This window comes from Bombina bombina, chromosome 1 (assembly GCF_027579735.1).
Source record: "Bombina bombina isolate aBomBom1 chromosome 1, aBomBom1.pri, whole genome shotgun sequence".
NCBI classification, from domain to species: domain Eukaryota; kingdom Metazoa; phylum Chordata; class Amphibia; order Anura; family Bombinatoridae; genus Bombina; species Bombina bombina.
In genome coordinates, this window is record NC_069499.1 from 840969628 (window position 1) to 840992056 (window position 22429).

Here is a 22429-nt window from a genome sequence, read left to right on the forward strand (position 1 = left end):
TAAATTTTGTTTTCTCCTGTTAAGTGTGGTCAGTCCACGGGTCATCATTACTTCTGGGATACCAATACCAAAGCTAAAGTACACGGATAACGGGAGGGACAGGCAGGCTCTTTATACGGAAGGAACCACTGCCTGAAGAACCTTTCTCCCAAAAACAGCCTCCGAAGAAGCAAAAGTGTCAAATTTGTAAAATTTGGAAAAAGTATGAAGAGAAGACCAAGTTGCAGCCTTGCAAATCTGTTCAACAGAAGCCTCATTCTTAAAGGCCCAAGTGGAAGCCACAGCTCTAGTAGAATGAGCTGTAATTCTTTCAGGAGGCTGCTGTCCAGCAGTCTCATAGGCTAAACGTATTATGCTACGAAGCCAAAAAGAGAGAGAGGTAGCCAAAGCTTTTTGACCTCTCCTCTGACCAGAATAAACGACAAACAGGGAAGACGTTTGTCGAAAATCCTTAGTTGCCTGTAGATAAAATTTCAGGGCACGGACTACATCTAGATTGTGTAGAAGACGTTCCTTCTTCGAAGAAGGATTAGGACACAAAGATGGAACAACAATCTCTTGATTGATATTCCTGTTAGTGACCACCTTAGGTAAGAACCCAGGTTTAGTACGCAGAACTACCTTGTCTGAATGAAAAATCAGATAAGGAGAATCACAATGTAAGGCAGATAACTCAGAGACTCTTCGAGCCGAGGAAATAGCCATTAAAAACAGAACTTTCCAAGATAACAGCTTGATATCAATTGAATGAAGGGGTTCAAACGGAACACCCTGTAAAACATTAAGAACTAAGTTCAAACTCCATGGTGGAGCAACAGTTTTAAACACAGGCTTGATCCTAGCTAAAGCCTGACAAAAAGCTTGAACGTCCGGAACCTCTGACAGACGTTTGTGTAAAAGAATGGACAGAGCTGAAATCTGTCCCTTTAAGGAACTAGCGGATAAACCCTTTTCTAAACCTTCATGTAGAAAAGACAATATCCTAGGAATCCTAACCTTACTCCATGAGTAACTCTTGGATTCGCACCAATATAAGTATTTACGCCATATTTTATGGTAAATCTTTCTGGTAACAGGCTTCCTAGCCTGTATTAAGGTATCAATTACTGACTCAGAAAAACCACGTTTTGATAAAATCAAGCGTTCAATTTCCAAGCAGTCAGCTTCAGAGAAATTAGATTTTGATGTTTGAAGGGACCCTGGATCAGAAGGTCCTGTCTCAGAGGCAGAGACCAAGGTGGACAAGATGACATGTCCACTAGATCTGCATACCAAGTTCTGCGTGGCCACGCAGGCGCTATTAGAATCACCGATGCTCTCTCCTGTTTGATTCTGGCAATCAATCGAGGAAGCATCGGGAAGGGTGGAAACACATAAGCCATCCCGAAGGTCCAAGGTGCTGTCAAAGCATCTATCAGAACCGCTCCCGGATCCCTGGATCTGGACCCGTAACAAGGAAGCTTGGCGTTCTGTCGAGACGCCATGAGATCTATCTCTGGTTTGCCCCAACGTCGAAGTATTTGGGCAAAGACCTCCGGATGAAGTTCCCACTCTGACGACTTAGGAAATCCGCCTCCCAGTTCTCCACTCCCGGGATGTGGATTGCTGACAGATGGCAAGAGTGAGACTCTGCCCAGCGAATTATCTTTGATACTTCCATCATTGCTAGGGAGCTTCTTGTCCCTCCCTGTCCCTCCCTGATGGTTGATGTAAGCTACAGTCGTGATGTTGTCCGACTGAAACCTGATGAACCCCCGAGTTGTTAACTGGGGCCAAGCCAGAAGGGCATTGAGAACTGCTCTCAATTCCAGAATGTTTATTGGCAGGAGACTCTCCTCCTGATTCCATTGTCCCTGAGCCTTCAGAGAATTCCAGACAGCGCCCCAACCTAGTAGGCTGGCGTCTGTTGTTACAATTGTCCAATCTGGCCTGCTGAATGGCATCCCCCTGGACAGATGTGGCCGAGAAAGCCACCATAGAAGAGAATTTCTGGTCTCTTGATCCAGATTCAGAGTAGGGGACAAGTCTGAGTAATCCCCATTCCACTGACTTAGCATGCAGAATTGCAGCGGTCTGAGATGTAGGCGTGCAAAGGGTACTATGTCCATTGCCGCTACCATCAAGCCGATCACCTCCATGCATTGAGCCACTGACGGGTGTTGAATGGAATGAAGGACACGGCATGCATTTTGAAGCTTTGTTAACCTGTCTTCTGTCAGGTAGATCTTCATTTCTACAGAATCTATAAGAGTCCCCAAGAAGGGAACTCTTGTGAGTGGAAAGAGAGAACTCTTCTTTTCGTTCACCTTCCATCCATGCGACCTTAGAAATGCCAGTACTAACTCTGTATGAAACTTGGCAGTTTGAAAGCTTGAAGCTTGTATCAGAATGTCGTCTAGGTATGGAGCTACCGAAATTCCTCGCGGTCTTAGTACCGCCAGAAGAGCACCCAGAACTTTTGTGAAGATTCTTGGAGCCGTAGCTAATCCGAATGGAAGAGCTACAAACTGGTAATGCCTGTCTAGGAAGGCAAACCTTAGATACCGATAATGATCCTTGTGAATCGGTATGTGAAGGTAAGCATCCTTTAAATCCACTGTGGTCATGTACTGACCCTTTTGGATCATGGGTAGAATTGTCCGAATAGTTTCCATTTTGAACGATGGAACTCTTAGGAATTTGTTTAGGATCTTTAAATCCAAGATTGGCCTGAAAGTTCCCTCTTTTTTGGGAACCACAAACAGATTTGAGTAAAACCCTTGTCCGTGTTCCGACCGCGGAACCGGATGGATCACTCCCATTAGTAAAAGATCTTGTACACAGCGTAGAAACGCCTCTTTCTTTATTTGGTTTGTTGACAACCTTGACAGATGAAATCTCCCTTTTGGGGGAGAAGCTTTGAAGTCCAGAAGATATCCCTGAGATATGATCTCTAACGCCCAGGGATCCTGGACATCTCTTGCCCAAGCCTGGGCGAAGAGAGAAAGTCTGCCCCCCACTAGATCCGTTCCCGGATCGGGGGCCCTCAATTCATGCTGTCTTAGGGGCAGCAGCAGGTTTCCTGGCCTGCTTGCCCTTGTTCCAGGACTGGTTAGGTCTCCAGCCTTGTCTGTAACGAGCAACAGCTCCTTCCTGTTTTGGTGCAGAGGAAGTTGATGCTGCTCCTGCCTTGAAATTACGAAAGGAACGAAAATTAGACTGTCTAGCCTTAGGTTTGGCTCTGTCTTGAGGCAGGGCATGGCCTTTACCTCCTGTAATGTCAGCGATAATTTCTTTCAACCCGGGCCCGAATAAGGTCTGCCCTTTGAAAGGTATGTTAAGTAGTTTAGATTTAGAAGTAACGTCAGCTGACCAGGATTTTAGCCACAGTGCTCTGCGTGCCTGAATGGCGAATCCGGAATTCTTAGCCGTAAGTTTAGTTAAATGTACTACGGCATCCGAAATAAATGAATTAGCTAGCTTAAGTGTCTTAAGCTTGTTTGAAATCTCATCTATAGTTATTGAGTCAAGAGTCTCTTCCAGGGACTCGGACCAAAAAGCGGCCGCGGCCGTGACAGACGCAATACATGCAAGGGGTTGCAATATAAAACCTTGTTGAACAAACATTTTCTTAAGGTAACCCTCTAATTTTTTATCCATTGGATCTGAAAAGGCACAGCTATCCTCCACCGGGATAGTGGTACGCTTAGCCAGAGTAGAAACCGCTCCCTCCACCTTAGGGACCGTCTGCCATAAGTCCCGTGTGGTGGCGTCTATTGGAAACATTTTTCTAAACACAGGAGGGGGGGAAAAGGGTACACCGGGCCTATCCCACTCCTTAGTAATTATCCCTGTAAGCCTCTTAGGTATAGGAAATACGTCAGTACTCGCCGGTACCGCATAGTATCTATCCAGCCTACATAATTTCTCTGGGATTGCAACGGTGTTACAATCATTCAGAGCTGCTAATACCTCCCCTAACAGTACACGGAGGTTTTCGAGTTTAAACTTAAAATTAGAAATGTCTGAATCCATTCTATTGGGATCAGAACCGTCACCTGCAGATTGAAGCTCTCCGTCCTCATGTTCAGCATACTGTGACGCAGTATCAGACATGGCCCTATTATCAACAGCGCACTCTGTTCTCACCCCAGAGTGATCACGCTTACCTCTTAGTTCTGGTAATTTAGCCAAAACTTCAGTCATAACATTAGCCATATCCTGTAATGTGATTTGTAATGGCCGCCCTGATGTACTCGGCGCTACAATATCACGCACCTCCCGAGCGGGAGATGCAGGTACTGACACGTGAGGCGAGTTAGTCGGCATAACTCTCCCCTCGTTGTTTGGTGAAATATGTTCAATTTGTACAGATTGACTTTTATTTAAAGTAGCATCAATGCAATTAGTACATAAATTTCTATTGGGCTCCACTTTGGCTTTAGCACATATAGCACAGAGATATTCCTCTGAGACAGACATGTTTAACACACTAGCAATTAAACTAGCAACTTGGAAATACTTTTCAAAGCAATTTACAAATAATATGAAAACGTACTGTGCCTTTAAGAAGCACAGAAAAAAAGTTATGACAGTTGAGAAATAATAAACTTGAGAAACTATAACATCAAATTCTTTCCGGTAAAAACACAATTTTAGCAAAGGATTGCCCCCATTAGTAATGGATAACTAACCCTGAATAGCAGAAAAAAAGTACAGAAATAAACGTTTTTTATCACAGTCAGTCACAATCTCACAGCTCTGCTGTGAGTGATTACCTCCCTCAAAATAAGTTTTGAAGACCCCTGAGCTCTGTAGAGACGAACCGGATCATGCAGGGAAGACAAGAGACTTCTGACTGAATTTTTTGATGCGTAGCAAAAGCGCCAAAATAGGCCCCTCCCCCTCACACACAACAGTGAGGGAGATCAGTAAACTGTCTTAAATTAAATAAAACGACTGCTAAGTCGAAAAAACAGTGCCCAAAACAATTTTTCACCCAGTACCTCAGAAAATTAAACGATTTAACATGCCAGCAAAAACGTTTAACATCAAATAAATGAAATGTCATTAGAAAGCCTGTTGCTAGTCACTGCAAATTAGGCTAAAGTCTTATGCATACAGTATTATCCCAGTGAAGTGCCATTCCCCAGAATACTGAAGTGGAAATATACATACATGACAGCCTGATACCAGTTGCTACTACTGCATTTAAGGCTGAGCTTACATTATATCGGTATGGCAGAATTTTCTCAGTCAATTCCATTGTCAGAAAATAATATGCTGCTACATACCTCTTTGCAGGTTAACCTGCCCGCTGTCCCCTGATCTGAAGTTTACCTCACTCCTCAGATGGCCGAGAACAGCAATATGATCTTAACTACGCCGGCTAAAATCATACAAAAAACTCAGGTAGATTCTTCTTCAAATTCTACCAGAGAAGGAACAACACACTCCGGTGCTGTTATAAAATAACAAACTTTTGATTGAAGGTATAAAACTAAGTATAATCACCACAGTCCTCTCACACATCCTATCTATTAGTTGGGTGCAAGAGAATGACTGGGTGTGACGTAGAGGGGAGGAGCTATATGGCAGCTCTGCTGGGTGAATCCTCTTGCACTTCCTGTTGGGGAGGAGTTAATATCCCAGAAGTAATGATGACCCGTGGACTGACCACACTTAACAGGAGAAATATAAATATAACTGTGTTGGTTATGCAAAACTGGGGAATGGGTAAAAAAGGGATTATCTATCTTTTAAAACAATAACAATTCTGTTGTAGACTGTCCCTTTAAGTGTTTGCTGGTTCCTCAGACTAAGATTGTTGTTTCTGGGGGGTTCTTCTGGATTCAGTTCCATGAGTTTTTACTTGACTGATCTAAGGAGTATGAAGCTAGTGTCTGCTTGCCTAAACCTTCGGTTTCTTTCCTTTCCCTCAGTTGCTTCTTGCATGGAGGTGTTATGTCTCTTGTTTGTAGTTTCGAATGCAATTCCATTTGTTCAATTCCTGATATGGCCTCTTCAGCAGTGTAGGGTTTTTAATCTGCTCTCCCAAGGATTCATCTGGATTTCTTAACAAGCTAGTCTCTGCCATGATGGCTGAATCATCAACTATTAAGCAAGGGGTTTCTTTTGTTCATCTTACTTGATCTGTATTTTCTACAGATGCAAGTTTTTTTTCTGAATGGGGGGGGGGGGCTGTCTGGGGTTTCAGAGAGTGCAAGAGTTTTGTTTTTTTGTTTCCTTGGGGGTGAGATTTCCTATTTATGTTTTAGAACAATTTCCTGGGTCCTTCAGAATTCGCCTCTGTTTGAAAGGGAGTCTTCTCTCCATTTTCAGATAGACTATATTTTAGCAGTAGCACATGTCAATCTTCAAGGTGGAACGCTCAGTTCCCAAGTAATGAGGAAAGTATTTTTAATCCTTTCCTGGGCAGGAACCAATTGTTATTAATTTCTGCTGTTCATATTCATAGAGTGTACAACTGGGAAAAAGATTTTCTCAGTCCTTAGCCTTTCCATCAAAGGAGAGTGGCCTCTTCATCTGGATGTCTACCAGAAAATGGTTATTTAGGGTCTCTCAGAGTTAGATCTGATGGCCTCTAACTTTCCAGGTACTGCTTGAGGTCCATGGTTCCTAAAGCAGTGTTTGTAGATGCTCTGGAAGTTCCATGGTAACTTCGACTAGCTTATATTTTACTCCACCTCTGGTTCTCCTTCCCAGGGTGGCTGAATCAGATTAGAGGGAGTGTTATTGATTTTAACTGCCCCAGCCTGGGGTCTTGCAGAATTTGGTTTGCGGATCTAGTTCAGAGGTCCAGTCGCACTCTTTGGTCTCTTCCATTTGCATTCAGACTTTTTGGTTTTACGGTCTATTTTTTAATACAGATGTCAAATCTCTAATCTGGGTGGCTTTTAAATTGTATGAATAATTTTTAAGCAGAGATGGTTCTCTAATTCTGTTATTGAGACTCTGATAAAGGTTTATGAGCCTGTGTCCAGTACGTCTTATTATAAGCTTCGGAGGACCTCTATTTTCTGGTTTAAGAATCATGGTTTCTTCCTAGCATATTTTCTAGAATTCCTAGGATTTAGCAGTTTTTGCAGGATAGTTTGGATAAGGGTTTATCCACCAGTCCTTATGAAGGATAAGATTTCAGCTCTTTGTTTTTTTCCTCTAGAATATTGCTAATCTTTCAGATATTTATAATTTTGTTAAGGTTTTGCCTAGAGTTAAGCCTGTTGCTATACCAATTTTCTACTTCTTGAAGTCTTATGTTGGTTTTGAGGATTTTGCAGGCTATTTCTTTTTTGATCCTATGTATAATATTTAGTTTATTTTGCCAATTTCTTCTGCTTTAAGAGTTGCCGAGTTATCTGCTCTTTCATGTGTTCTTCCTTATCTTATATTTTTAAGGATAAGGCAGTTTGAAGGACTACATTTGTTTTCTTGACTAGGGTTATATCTTCTGTCTGTATTAGAGGGGAACTTGTTGTTCCTTCTTTGTTCTTCAGTTTTTTGCATATTTTGGATGTTAGTGTTGAAGTATTATCTTAAAGCTATTATAGTTTCTTAGACAAACTTGTTCTTTGTGCTCTTTTCTGGTTTCAGTAAAAGGGCAGGGAGCTTCTACCATTTCGTTGTCTTCTTGATTGAGACTTCTGATCCATAAGGCTTTTTTGGAGGCAGGTTAGCCTCTGCCTTAATGGATTTCTGCTCATTCCACTAGTTCAGTTGCCCTTTTTTGGCTTTTTAGGAATGAGACGTCTTTTGTCCAACTTTGAAAGGCAGCTATTTGTTCTTGTTTGTATATATATATATATATATATAAAATATAGTAAAGATCTGCACTCAATGGACTTGGTCTGAAGAAGGGGCATTCTTGCTCTGAAACGTCACTTTAATAAATATCACAATTGACACAAGTCCAATGAGTGCGGATCTTTACTATATTGGATATAGTTTGTCTTTACTGACACCCTGGCAGTTGTTGTTGCCTTTGAGATGTGAGTGCAAATCCACCCTGACTGTTCTCTTTCTCTCTCTCTCTCTACACATACTGTACATATATATTTTTTTACTAAAATTCTACAATTTCAATGCTTTTTTGCTTCTTCTAAGGCAGCCTTTTTGTAGAAAGTCCTTAAGGCAGTTGTTGCAAGATGATTCTTTGCATGTTGGTTATTTATTCCTTGTATGGTTTTGCCCTTTACTCATAGACTCCACTGCTTGGGTATTAGTTCCCAGGAGTAATAGATTGTGGACTCTCACCACATGTATGAAAGAAAACATAATTGATGCTTAGCTTATAGATTAATTTCTTTCATGGTGGTGAGAATCCACGAAACCCCACCCTTTGTTTTTTTTTCTGGTGTTGTTTTTTTTTCTTGTGCACATCTCATTTCCCTCCCTGCTCCTATATTTTTGCTCTGATTTATTTTCCCACCTCTTTTGCATGGATATACATTAGACTGGGGTGCCAGTGAAGTAGGAAGGGTTTTATAGTGTTCTCCTAGTGGCAGGGACGAGTAATTCTCAGGAGTAATGGATTGTGGACTCTCACCACCATGAAAGAAATTAATTTATTAGATAAGTATAAATTATGTTTTTGTATAACCAATCCCACTCTTTCACTGAAGGTTGAAAATCAGTAGGCTGCTAAGGATGTGGCGTTCCATTTTTCCTGTATTTTTCAAACAAACTGATCTTCCTGTTTAAGCCTGAAGATTGTAACAGTGAGAAACACAGATATTTTGCCCTTCTAAACACAATTTTATACCTGTTTTTAATCGGGTAGCTGGACGGGTCCTTTACTGTGCTTGTGGATACTAGCTGGACTAGACCTGGCCACCTCCTCAGGAGCTTGTGACTTCAAGCGCTTACATTTACGATTGTAATTTAATATTCACAAGTTCTCTTAGACTCTCTGTTTACTCTAGATATTTGCAAACCACAAAATGTTTAATAAGTACAATCCAAGGACACCTATCATGTTATAAATACTTTAAAACAAAAAAGCAAGAATATCACTGCTAAGTAAGACAGCACATATTCTGTATACTTTTTTTTATATTCAATTGCTTTTTTTTTCCCCTTACCACTTACACAAACATTTGACCTGTCAAATCTTTTTACACAATTGGCCTAGATTCAAATCCTGCAGTGCACCTTTTTTTATTCTTATCCGACAGCCCATTTTCAAATTATTTGCCATCATAATCAGTAAATTAAGCTTTTTGGATGACTTTAGACCACAAAATAAGTCAGAGATGTTAACATTTTTCTGATTATAAATCAGTTCAATAGTGCAGCTTTTTATGCACATTCTGTATACATCAGTAATTCCAACAAAGCTAAAAATGAGGCAGAGAAATTGGTCTTATATATGATTAAGCAATACTAATTTGTGATAATGTGCTATTTTCCCATTGGTTTATTAAGAAATGCTTTGGTGTACCTGACCCAAAATAAAATTATTTTACATCCCTTATTGATCTCTTTAGCATGAGAAGCAGGTAATACAAATGTACTTATAAAACAATGTGTATCAGTGAATTGTGTACTAGATGGATGGGATACTGTTGATAAATGATCCACTTTTGCTAGGCAAAAACACTTTTTTGAGTCACTTTTAAGATTACAAATCTAGGAAAGTGGTGCAGGTTTATCAAATTTATATTGACTTATAAAAACTAGTTTCCCCTAGATGAACCAGCTGTAAATCTTTACAGACCAGCTTAGGCAAAACTGCAATATTCTAAAAACCCAACCATATTGGTTTTGTGAGGTCTTTACCAATACATTAGCATATTAGTCTATAAAAGGAGTTCAGTTTGTAATGTTCTAAAATATCAGACAATTTTTCAAGTAAAACAAAGCCTTCCGAGCCGCACACACAAGGGAGGCTACTCTTTGGATTTTATTTAAAGCATCAGATTTTCATTCAAAAAGAAACTGTGGCTGTGCATGCACTTGTGTGTGTTTATGTAAATATACATACACACACCTGCATATACACACGCACAATTTTTTTTCTTTTTTCTTTTTTTTAAAAAAACAAAAAAAATAAACAGAACAGACCTTGGTTTAGTGACATGAAACAGAGCAACATGTAACACTGAAGGTGGGAAAAGTGTGAAAAATACAAACACCAAATAACAGGGAAATTTACATCTTTTACCAGCAAACCCTCGTCCCCAAATCTCAACATCAGGTACTCCTGATTATAAGCTCATCAGGGCAGGGGCTCTGTCTGTTGAAAACTATGTACAGCGCCGCATACTGCACGCTATATTGTGTGAACACATTAAAATCTAATGGGAGAAAATTGCTATAAGAAATAAAATTATTAATTTATTAAGCAGTGACGATCTCCCACAGGTAAGAGATGAAGTGGCCTTTAAAAATATAAAATAAATTTAAAGCACTGAAAGAGAGGGTGTCTTTTGGTTAAGGAGCTGAAGGTTTGGTGCTTTAAGGTGGGTTATTGGGTGTTCTTTGACATGAGAATCAAGAACAAATGTCAAATGAAAACATCATCTGGAGACAAAACAAAGTACACAAAAAACTACTCCACTTCCGCAAACTGTCCTGAATCAATAGCCTCATCTACAAGAAATACAGAAAGTCTGTTCATTATTCTTTAAAGTATATATTTTGAACTGTGGTTCCTGGATATGAAATTATAAAGTATGGAAGCCGCCCAACTTTCTGTCCATGGGAGGCTTTTTATTTTTCCTTTCATCCCAGTCCTGAATATTTGCCCGGTTAAATTAGCAATGACTTAAAAAAAAAAATCAGTTACTGAACAAAAAATAATAAATACATATATACACACACATATATTCCTATCTATATATATGTATATATAAAACTCCAAGACCAGAGCCAGAACACGGTGTGAGCATTTGACCTGAGAGTAACACAATATTTCCATTGGTTTCTTCTTAGCAAAGCTGTTGCTATACGAGCCGCGAGGGGCTGTCACTACATGGAGACAAAAGATCCAAACAAAGGGAGAAGAATTCAAACCCAAATCCCCATGTGAGGGGCCCAATGTGACACAAGATAGGGGTGAGGACATGTCAGTAGGGGGCAGGTGCAGGAATGAAGAAATTCATACTGGGGAGGGTCCTCTTTTTTTGGTTAGAAGCTTTGGAATTTGCAGAATTTGTTTGTGTAATTGGTTTGCTATTTCTCTTTTATTATTTAAATTCATCTTTATAATTATTTTTCATCGTTCATCTCCGAAGTCTACAGTCGTAAAGAACCCACTCCCACAGCAGTTCGAGAGCTATCATCATGACAGGATGAGTTCTCAGGAGCTCCCAATGGACTTCCTGCCCTGTCAGACTTTTGGCTGAGGTCTGAATCAGATTCCTCAGAGAAGCCGTCTGTTGGAAAGGAGGTCCCAACCCCTGAGGTGCTGCACAGACTTGAGGTAACTGTTGAAGATGAGGCGAGTGTGGGGAAAGGAGGTTTCCGGGAATCACTGTGAGACCAAGACTTTGTGGATGTGTGGGGTGAAGATGAAGAGGAAGGGGTGGGTGGTGAGAGGCTGGCTTTGGAGTCAGCAGCAGATTGAGAGGTAGATGCGGTGTCAGGATTGGGGAAGCAGGCAGAGTGAGGTAATAAACTAGGGTGCTCTTTGGCGTTTCTTGCTGTTCTTTTGATTGTTCTGTGTTTGTGCAAGGGCGAATCCAGATGTTGACGCAGAGCATCGCCCCCACAGAGAGTGGCCTCACAGCCCAAGCAACGGTAGGAGCCGCTGCAGTCACCAGTGGGGACGCATGTCACCAGCTCTTGCAGGTTCATCACAGATTGGCCAAAGAAGCAGAGGGACTTCAGATGACTGACAGCCGCCTCTTTGCTGCTGAAGCTCAGCTCACACTTCCGGCAGACCAACTTGTACTGCACCTTTGGGACTAGGAGTGGGTCTAAAAGACAGTCCGCAACTTGGCTTTCCACTTCTTGCTGCTCTGGGGGCTTTTTGGACACTTCACGGGACACAGGATTCTTTTCTTTAGGCTTAGGGGGGTCTTTGGCAGGGTCTCTGTCTGAGGGAGAAACTGGGGCTTGGCTTGCTTTGGGTTGCTGTAATCTTTGATGGTGAGGCTGCTGTTTCTGCTGCTGGATCTGAAGTTGCCTCTGCTGCTGTTGTAGTGCTTCCTGCAAATTTTGCTGGTACTGCTGATACTGCTGCAGCAATGAGCTTGGAGAAAGACCCATTAAAGCTTGGGAGAGTGCAGGATTATATGGAAAAAGGCCCTCCATGCCATACATTGGCTGCAAATAGCCTCCTGGCAAAGTCCCCGGTATTTGGGCACTGTAGTAGGGTGAAAATCCAGGAACAAAATAAGGAAGGAACTGACTAGTAAGCAGGGTGGCCGGATCTGAAGTCAGAGCAGCTTGTAAAGCTTGGAGCTGTGAAGAATCCACCACATACTCCATGCCAGGCATCAAACTGGAGGTTGATACTGGCGTGTCCCCTTTTTCCTTCTTCGGTACAGGGGAAGGGTCCCCTTTACCTTTCCCTTTTTCCTTTTCTTTAGTTTTCTCACTGTCTTTTTCTTTTGCGGTTTCTACTGGCTGGGGTACAGTTAATGAATGGGTCTGTGATGCGACAGGGGGACTTAATGATTTTGGAGGCTTTTTATTTGGTTGTCCAGAAGTGGGTAGACCAGGAGAAGGGATTGTTGTGCTGGACACCCCCATCATATTGGATTTGGGAGAGCTTAAAGCTGTAAGAAATGAAAAGTGACAGGCATTAACATGTGAATGCACTTTATAAGCAATATAGAAAAAGATTACAATATATACATTATGTTACACTATAATTTATGACATTCAGGACAGAGGTCATATAATGTTGTATTTTTTGAGCAAGTAAAAAAAACATTCCCCTGCCTGCTAGGATTCACAAAATAGCTAAGTCAGGGTCTATCTTGAGAGACAAAGGGTAGAGAATTATCCCCTTAACAAGACTCTGAGGAAACAGATTAAGCATAAAGTTTGGTCCTCATAACAATATGGAGTATGAAAACATTGATTTACAATAAAGGGGTCATAATAGATTAGAGCATGTCATTTTATGACGTTTGACCCTGCTTTACGGTGTGCTTAACCCCTGCAACAAGCGTTGTTGATTGGACCAGAGGGGAGATCCACTGGGGGCCAGCACTGCAGCACTTCTACTGTGTTTGTGTAACCCCTTTGCAGGGGTAAAACAACAGTAAAGCAGGGTTTAAAGTCATATTACATGCTCTAACAGATAACAGCATGTCATTTTCCGACTATTGTGGCCCTTTAAATCATGCTTTCATAACCAGAAATGGTAGGTTAATATGAAAGCAACCTTTAAGAGTGGGGAGCATGATTCAAGTAAAGTAAATCAAACTACTGTACAACCACAAAATAACAAAAAAATATGTTTAAAAAAAAAAAAAAAAACATATTACACCATTCTACAACAATTCTACAGCAAGCATCACCATGACATTTCTCTTTCCTCTACCATTCCTTATTTAAAGGAACACAAATTCAACTTTAATGTTTCAGGCAGAATAAGAAATGCTCCAAAATGCCAATGAGCATATCTAGATTTACTCTTCAGTAATTGCATGCTCTATCTAAACCAGGGGTGTCCAAACTTTGCTCTCCAGAGGTTTTGGAACTACATTTCCGATGATGCTCAGCCAGCATTTTATCTAGCTGAGCATCATGGGAAATGTAGTTCCAAAACCTCTGGAGAGCAAAGTTTGGAAACCCCTGATCTAAACCATCAAAGTTTCATTTTGACTTTGATGTTCCTTAAAGGGATACTAAATCCAATTTTTTTCTTTAATGATTCAGATAGAGCATGCAATTTTAAGTAACTTTCTAATTTACTCCTATTATCAATTTTTCTTCATACTGCTATCTTTATTTTAAAAGCAGGAATGTGAAGCTTAGGAGCCGCCCCATTTTTGGATCAGAACTTGGGTTACGCTTGCTTATTGATTGGCTGAATGTAGTCACCAATAAGCAAGCGCTATCCAGGGTGCTGAACCTAAAATGGGCCGGCTCTTAAGTTTTACGTTCTTGCTTTTTAAATAAAGAAAGATAGCAAGAGAACAAAGAAAAATTGATAAGAGTAAATTAGAAAGTTGCTTAAAATTGCATGCTCTATATGAACCATAACATACTAAACATTTGGGTTTAGTATCCCTTTAAAAAATATAGAAGTTTAAAGGGACCAGTCTACAATGTTAATTGTTTAAAGGGATGGTCACGTCAAAATTAAAACTTTCATGATTCAGACAGAGCACACAATTTTAAACAACTTTCCAATTCACTTCCATAATCTAAATGCGCACAATTGTTTTTTATTTGCACACTTTGAGGCAATAGCTCCTACTGAGCATGTGTAAGATTCACAAGATATGCATTTTGGGATTGGTCTGTCACATGATGCATTATTATGAAGGAAAATGTAACTAACTAACATTTGTCAGAATAAAATCTACTACTCTTTCTACTGAAATTCAAACTAGGTGCTTTTGCATGGTATCTTTTTTATGCCTTTATTGATTATGCTATTCTACTGTATTTAGTGGTCCTTTAAAAAGACAGCTAATCCCTTTATTACCCATTCTTCAGTTTTGAATAACCTACACTGTTATATTAATATACTTTTTACCTCTGTGATTACCTTGTATCTAAGCCTCTGCAAACTGCCCCCTTATCTTGGTGCTTTTTACCTGTGTAACTTCATGGGAGTGAGCACAATGTTTTCTATATGGCGCACAAACTAGCACTGTCTGGCTGTGAAAAGCTAATAAAATAAAAGGCGACCTTCAAGGTCTTAGAAACAGACAGAGATTTAGAGGTTATAAAGTATACTAACAAAACAATGTTGGTTGTGCAAAACTGGGGAATGGGTAGTAAAGGCATTATCTTTTTAAACAATTAAAAAAAAAAATCAAGTAGACTTGATCTTAAAAAATGATGATCAGATGAGACACTAATCTTTAGATCGATTAACCCCTTAACGACCAACGACGTACAGGGTATGTCGCACAAAAAAACGGTCGTTAAAGACCAACGACATACCCTGTACGTCAGGGGTTTCAAGCGGTGGAAGCAATCCTAATCGCTTCCAGACGCTTTCAAGGTATTGCAGTGATGCTGATCGTTGGTGGGTGGGAGTCATTGCAGGGAGGCGGGTGGGGGGCCCATCTCTGGCGAACTTCCGGCCAGCAGTGTGGAATCACTCGCGGGTGCGCACGCGTGAGGGGTATCTGGCCAAAAAAGCACATATAAAGTGGTGCGAGAGGGAGCTTGGAATTGAGGGTGGGAGAGGGAAAGGGATCTGGGAGAGGGGGCAGCTACACTACAGAAAAAGTGGGGTACATTTTAAAAAAGCCAGTACCCAAAATGGTGGCAAAAAGATAGTGGGGGGATGGTAAGAGAGCTGTTGGGGGGGGGGGCTCAGGGAGGTTGGGTAATAAGGGGGGATCCTACACTGCAGAAAATATATAATTAAAAAAACCAAATTATACTGGCAGACTTTCTACCAGTACTAAAGATGGAAGTGACAATAGTGAGGTGAGGGGAGGTAGTAGAGCTGTTTGAGAGTGGTAAGGGAGGGATCAAGGGGTGGGATGTGTCAGGTGGGAAGCTGATCTCTACACAAAAGCTAAAATTAACCCTTCAAGCTACCTAATTAACCCCGTCACTGCTGGGCATAATACAAGTGTGGTGTGCAGCGGCATTTAGCAGCCTTCTAATTACCAAAAAGCAACGCCAAAGCCATATATGTCTGCTATTTCTGAACAAAGTGGATCCCAGAGAAGCATTTACAACCATTTGTGCCATAATTGCACAAGTTGTTTGTAAATAATTTCAGTGAGAAACCTAAAGTTTGTGAAAAAGTTAACAATTTTTTTATTTTATCACATTTAGCGGTGAAATGGTGGCGTGAAATATACCAAAATGGGCCTAGATCAATAAATTGGGTTGTCTACTAAAAAAAATATATATATACATGTAAAGGGTTATTTAGGGATTCCTGACAGATATCAGTGTTCTAATGTAACTATCGCTAATTTTGAAAAAAGAGTGGTTTGGAAATAGCAAAGTGCTACTTGTACTTATTGCCCTATAACTTACAAAAAAAGCAAAGAACATGTAAACATTGGGTATTTCTAAACTCAGGACAAAATTTAGAAACTATTTGGTATGGGTATATTTTGGTGGTTGTAGATGTGTAACAGATTTTGGGGGTCAAAGTTACAAAAAGTGTGTTTTTTTTTCATTTTTAAATCATATTTTATAAAAACTAATTATAGTAAATTATAAGATATGATGAAAAAAATATGGTAGAAAGTCCATTTTATGGCGAGAAAAACGGTATATAATATGTGTGGGTACAGTAAATGAGTAAGAGGAAAATTACAGCTAAACACAAACACAGCAGAAATGCAAAAATAGCCCTAGTCCCAAACAGTCAGAAAATTTAAAAGTGGTGTGGTCCTTAAGGGGTTAAAGTATATGTATAATTAAACTAGAACGGTTAAGTTATTCTGGAAAGATAACATCAGATATACAAAATTAAAATATACTTAATGGGAAATGAAACCCCAAAATATTCTTTCATGATTTTGGTAGAACATACAATTTTAAACAACTTTCCAATTTACTTCTTTTATCAAATTTGCTTTATTCTCTTGGTATAATTTGTTGAAGGAGCAGCAATTCACTGCTGGTTTATAGTTGAACATATGGGTGAGTCAATGACAATCTTTATATGCAGCCACCAATCAGCAGCTAGAACCTAGGTTCTTTGCTGCTCCTGAGCTTACCTAGATACACCGTTCAGCAAAGGTTAACAATAGAAGGAAGCACATTAAATAATACAAGTAAATTGGAAAGTTGTTTAAAATTGTATTCTCTATCTGAATCATGAAAGAAAAAAACCGTAATTTATGCTTACCTGATAAATTTCTTTCTTTCTTGACACGCTGAGTCCACGGATCATCTAATTACTATAGGGAATATCACTTCTGCCCAGCAGGAGAGCACCACAGCAAAGCTGTTAAATATCACTTCCCTTCCTTCCCACCCCAGTCATTCGACTGAAGTAAAAGAAAAGCAGCAACAAGGTGCAGAGGTGCCTGAGGTTTATAACATAAAAAAACAGGGCGGGCCGTGGACTCACCGTTTCAAGAAATAAATTTATCAGGTAAGCATAAATTTAGTTTTCTTTCTAATGACACTGAGTCCACGGATCATCTAATTACTATTGGGAATCAATACCCAAGCTAGAGGACACAGATAAGGGAGGGACAAGACAGGGAACCTAAACAGAAGGCACCACTGCTTGAAGAACCTTTCTCCCAAGAGAAGCCTCAGCCGAGGCAAAAGTATCAAATTTATAGAATTTGGAAAAAGTGTGTAGAGAGGACCAAGTTGCAGCCTTGCAAATCTGTTCCACAGAAGCTTCATTTTTGAATGCCCGGGAACAGCCCTCGTAGAATGAGCCGTAACTCTCTCAGGAGGCTGCTGTCCAGCATTTTTATAGGCCAAACAAATGATACTCTTCAGCCACAAGGAAAGAGAAGTAGCCGTAGCTTTCTGCCCCTTGCGTTTCCCAGAGAAAACCACAAACGGAGCAGGCGACTGGTGAAAATCCTTAGTCACCTGTAAATAGAATTTCAAAGCACGCACCACATCTAGGTTGGGCAGCAGACGTTCCTTATGAGATGATGGGTTAGGACATAAAGAAGGAACAACCTGATTAATGTTCCAATCTGAAACTACTTTAGGGAGAAACCCTAAGTACGCAAAACTACCTTATCCGAATGAAAAATAAGGTAAGGAGACTCAATGACTGAGGTAAGGAGACTCAAATGAGACTGTAATGCAGAGAGCTCTGAAACTCTACAAGCAGATGAAATAGCAATAAGAAACAAAACCTTCCAAGATAACAATTTAATATCTAAGGAATGCATAGGCTCAAATGGAGCATGCTGAAGAACTTTATGAACAAGGTTAAGACTCCAGGGAGAAGTAACCGCCTTAAACACAGGCCTGACCCTGACCAAGGCCTGACAGAACGATTGCACGTCTAGTACATCTGCCAGACGTTTATGTAACAAGGCAGATATTTGACCCTTTAAGGAACTTGCCAATAAACCCTTCTCAAAACCCTCTTGGAGAAAAGACAAAATTCCAGGAATCCGAACTCTACTCCAAGAGTAGCCTCTGGATTCACACCAATGCAGATATTTACGCCATATCTTATAGTAAATCTTTCTAGTCACAGGCTTACAAGCCTGAATCATGGTCTCAATGACCGACTCCGAAAAACCACGCTTAGATAAAATTAAGCGTTCAATCTCTAAGCAGTCACCTATAAAGAAACTAGATTTGGATGAAGGAAGGGCCCTTGAAGTAGAAGGTACTTCCTCAATGTAAGTCTCCAAGGTGGAAGAGATGACATCTCCAATAGGTCTGCATACCAGATCCCGCAAGGCCACGCCGGTGCAATGAGGATCACCGACGCCCTCTCCTGTTTGATTTGAGCAATGACCCGAGGAAGGAGAGCGAACGGGGGAGATAGGTATTCGAGACTGAAATTCCAAGGTCCTGCCAGAGCGTCTATCAGTACAGCATGAGGATCCCTTGACCTCGACCCATACCTCGGGAGCTTGGCATTCTGCGAGATGCCATGAGATCCAGTTCCGGCTGTCCCCATTTGAGAATCAAGCTAGAAAACTCTCCCGGATGGAGTTCCCACTCCCCCGGGTGAAAGGTCTGTCTGCTCAGAAAATCCACTTCCCAATTGTCCACTCCTGAGATGTGGATCGCAGACAGAGAGCAGTTGTGGGTCTCCGCCCAATGAATAATCTTGGCTACCTCTGTCATGGCCAAGGAACTCCGAGTTCCCCCCTGATGGTTGAAGTTATGTTGTCCGACTGGAACCTGACAAACCGGGCCGAAGCTAACTGTGGCCAGGCCAGGAGAGCATTGACGATTGCTCTCAGCTCCAGAATGTTTATGGGTAGAACCGACTCCTTCTGAGTCCAAGTCCCCTGAGCCTTAAGAGAGCCCCAGACTGCTCCCCATCCCAACAGGCTGGTGTCCGTTGTCACAATCACCCAGGTGGGTCTGCGGAAGCAGGTTCCCTGAGAAAGATGATCCAGAGACAACCACCAAAGAAGAGAATCCCTTGTCTCCTGATCCAGATGTAATCGCGGAGACAGATCCGCATAATCTCTGTTTCACTGCCTGAGCATGCATAACTGCAGAGGTCTGAGGTGGAAACGGGTAAACGGAATGATACCCATGGCAGCTACCATCAGACCGATTACCTCCATACATTGAGCCACTGATGGCTGAGGAGGAGATTGAAGGGCCAGACAAGAATTGAAAATCTTTGATTTCCTAACTTCTGTCAGAAAATTTTCATTGATAGGGAATCTATTATGGTTCCCAAGAAATCTACCCTTGTAGTTGGAATTAAGGAACTCTTTTCCAAATTCACCTTCCATCTGTGAGATCACAGGAAGGATAACCGCATCTTTGTGTGGGAGTTTGCTTGTTGATAGGATGGCGCCTGAACCAGGATGTAGTCCAGATAAGGCGTCACTGCAATGCCCCGCAACCGGAGCACCGCCAACAGGGATCCCAGAACCTTTGAAAAAATTCTGGGAGCTGTGGCAAGGCCGAATGGAAGAGCCACAAACTGGAAGTGTTTGTCTAGGAATGCGAACCTCAGGAACCTGTAATGATCCCTGTGGATGGGAACATGTAGGTACGCGTCCTTTAAATCTACCGTTGTCATAAATTGACCCTCTTGAACCAAGGGAAGAATGGAACAAATAGTTTCCATCTTGAAGGACGGTACTCTGAGACTTTTGTGATCTAAAATTGGTCTGAAAGCTCCCTCTTTTTTGGGAACCACGAACAGATTTGAGTAAAATCCCAGACCTTGTTCCTGCATTGGAACAGGAACTATCACTTCCAGGTCGGAACGCCTCTTTTTATTTGGTCTACAGATAATCTTGAAAGCAGAAACCTTTGCCTGGGTGGAAAGGTCTTGAACTCTAGTTTGTATCCCTGGGACACGATGTCCACCACCCAGGGATCCTGAACATCCCAAACCCAAGCCTGAGCGAAGAAAGAAAGTCTGCCCCCTACAAGATCCAGTCCCGGATCGGGGGCAGACCCTTCATGCAGAGTCATTAGCGGGTTTCTTAGATTGCTTTCCCTTGTTCCAAGACTGGTTAGGCCTCCAGAAAGGCTTGGACTGTTCCTGCTTGGCAGAGGGAGAGGAAGGCTTACCCTTGAAGTTTCGAAAGGAACAAAAATTACTATGACGTCCCTTCTGCTTATTCCTCTTATCCTGAGGGAGGAAATTACCCTTTCCTCCCATAATGTCAGAAATAATTTCCGCCAATCCCGAACCAAACAAGGTCTTACCCTTGTAAGGGATAGCTAAAAGGCTCTGCGGGCCAGTACGGCAAACCCAGAAATTTTTGCTCCCAGCTTGATAACCTGTAGGGAAGCATCCATAATAAAACAATTGGTCAACTTAAGGGCCTTGATCCTATCCTGGATTTCTTTAAGAGGAAAGTCTGTCTGAATAGAATCAGACAACGCATCAAACCAGTATGCCACCGCACTAGTGACGCAGGTACACACCGCAGGTTGCCATTGTAAGCCCTGGTTAACATACATCTTTTTGAGCAACCCCTCCAACTTCTTATCCATAGGATATTTAAAAGAACAGTTATCCTCTATGGGAATAGTGGTTCTCTTAGCTAAGGTGGAAATTGCCCCTTCCACCTTGGGGACCATCTGCCAAGACTCCTTGATAGAGTCAGCAATAGGAAACATCTTCTTAAAAATAGGGGATGGAGAAAAAGGGATACCCAGTCTCTCCCATTCCCTAGCAATAATCTCTGTAGCCCGATCTGGTACGGGGAAAACCTCTACCATGGAAGGTACATCAAAATACTTAAGTTTACTAGATTTCTTAGGGCTGACTACGACAGTAGCGTCAGAGTCGTCCAAGGTAGTCTAAACCTAAATTGGTCTGAAAGCTCCCTCTTTTTTGGGAACCACGAACAGATTTGAGTAAAATCCCAGACCTTGTTCCTGCATTGGAACAGGAACTATCACTTCCAGGTCGGAACGCCTCTTTTTATTTGGTCTACAGATAATCTTGAAAGCAGAAACCTTTGCCTGGGAGGAAAGGTCTTGAACTCTAGTTTGTATCCCTGGGACACAATGTCCACCACCCAGGGATCCTGAACATCCCAAACCCAAGCCTGAGCGAAGAAAGAAAGTCTGCCCCCTACAAGATCCAGTCCCGGATCGGGGGCAGACCCTTCATGCAGAGTCATTAGCGGGTTTCTTAGATTGCTTTCCCTTGTTCCAAGACTGGTTAGGCCTCCAGAAAGGCTTGGACTGTTCCTGCTTGGCAGAGGGAGAGGAAGGCTTACCCTTGAAGTTTCGAAAGGAACAAAAATTACTATGACGTCCCTTCTGCTTATTCCTCTTATCCTGAGGGAGGAAATTACCCTTTCCTCCCATAATGTCAGAAATAATTTCCGCCAATCCCGAACCAAACAAGGTCTTACCCTTGTAAGGGATAGCTAAAAGGCTCTGCGGGCCAGTACGGCAAACCCAGAAATTTTTGCTCCCAGCTTGATAACCTGTAGGGAAGCATCCATAATAAAACAATTGGTCAACTTAAGGGCCTTGATCCTATCCTGGATTTCTTTAAGAGGAAAGTCTGTCTGAATAGAATCAGACAACGCATCAAACCAGTATGCCACCGCACTAGTGACGCAGGTACACACCGCAGGTTGCCATTGTAAGCCCTGGTTAACATACATCTTTTTGAGCAACCCCTCCAACTTCTTATCCATAGGATATTTAAAAGAACAGTTATCCTCTATGGGAATAGTGGTTCTCTTAGCTAAGGTGGAAATTGCCCCTTCCACCTTGGGGACCATCTGCCAAGACTCCTTGATAGAGTCAGCAATAGGAAACATCTTCTTAAAAATAGGGGATGGAGAAAAAGGGATACCCAGTCTCTCCCATTCCCTAGCAATAATCTCTGTAGCCCGATCTGGTACGGGGAAAACCTCTACCATGGAAGGTACATCAAAATACTTAAGTTTACTAGATTTCTTAGGGCTGACTACGACAGTAGCGTCAGAGTCGTCCAAGGTAGTCTAAACCTCCTTAAGAAGTAAACAGAGGTGTTCCAGCTTAAACCTGAAGGATACAACTTCAGCATCAGAAGAAGGAACTACACTGTCTGAGATTTCACCCTCAGATGCTACCAAAGTATTCTCCTCCTCGGATTTTTGGGAGGGAACATTCGGAATAGCCACAACCGTGTCAGAAACTGTAAGGTTTCTTTACATTTCCTCTTGCGCTTTCCCTGCAGCAT

The 22429-nt window shown here is 41.6% G+C and overlaps 1 protein-coding gene across 3 annotated transcripts in view; it reads right to left on the reverse strand.

The window, feature by feature from the left end:
- Window positions 1–9841: 9841 nt before the first annotated feature.
- The window catches only part of ZFHX3 (zinc finger homeobox 3), a 285532-nt gene continuing 272944 nt past the window's right edge, over window positions 9842–22429 (reverse strand). For all 3 annotated transcript variants that reach the window (XM_053699463.1, XM_053699464.1, XM_053699462.1), the window contains one exon: window positions 9842–12722. In XM_053699463.1, the coding sequence (XP_053555438.1) occupies window positions 11236–12722 (1487 nt within the window). In that variant the 3' untranslated portion in view covers window positions 9842–11235. The remainder of the gene's footprint in view (window positions 12723–22429) is intronic.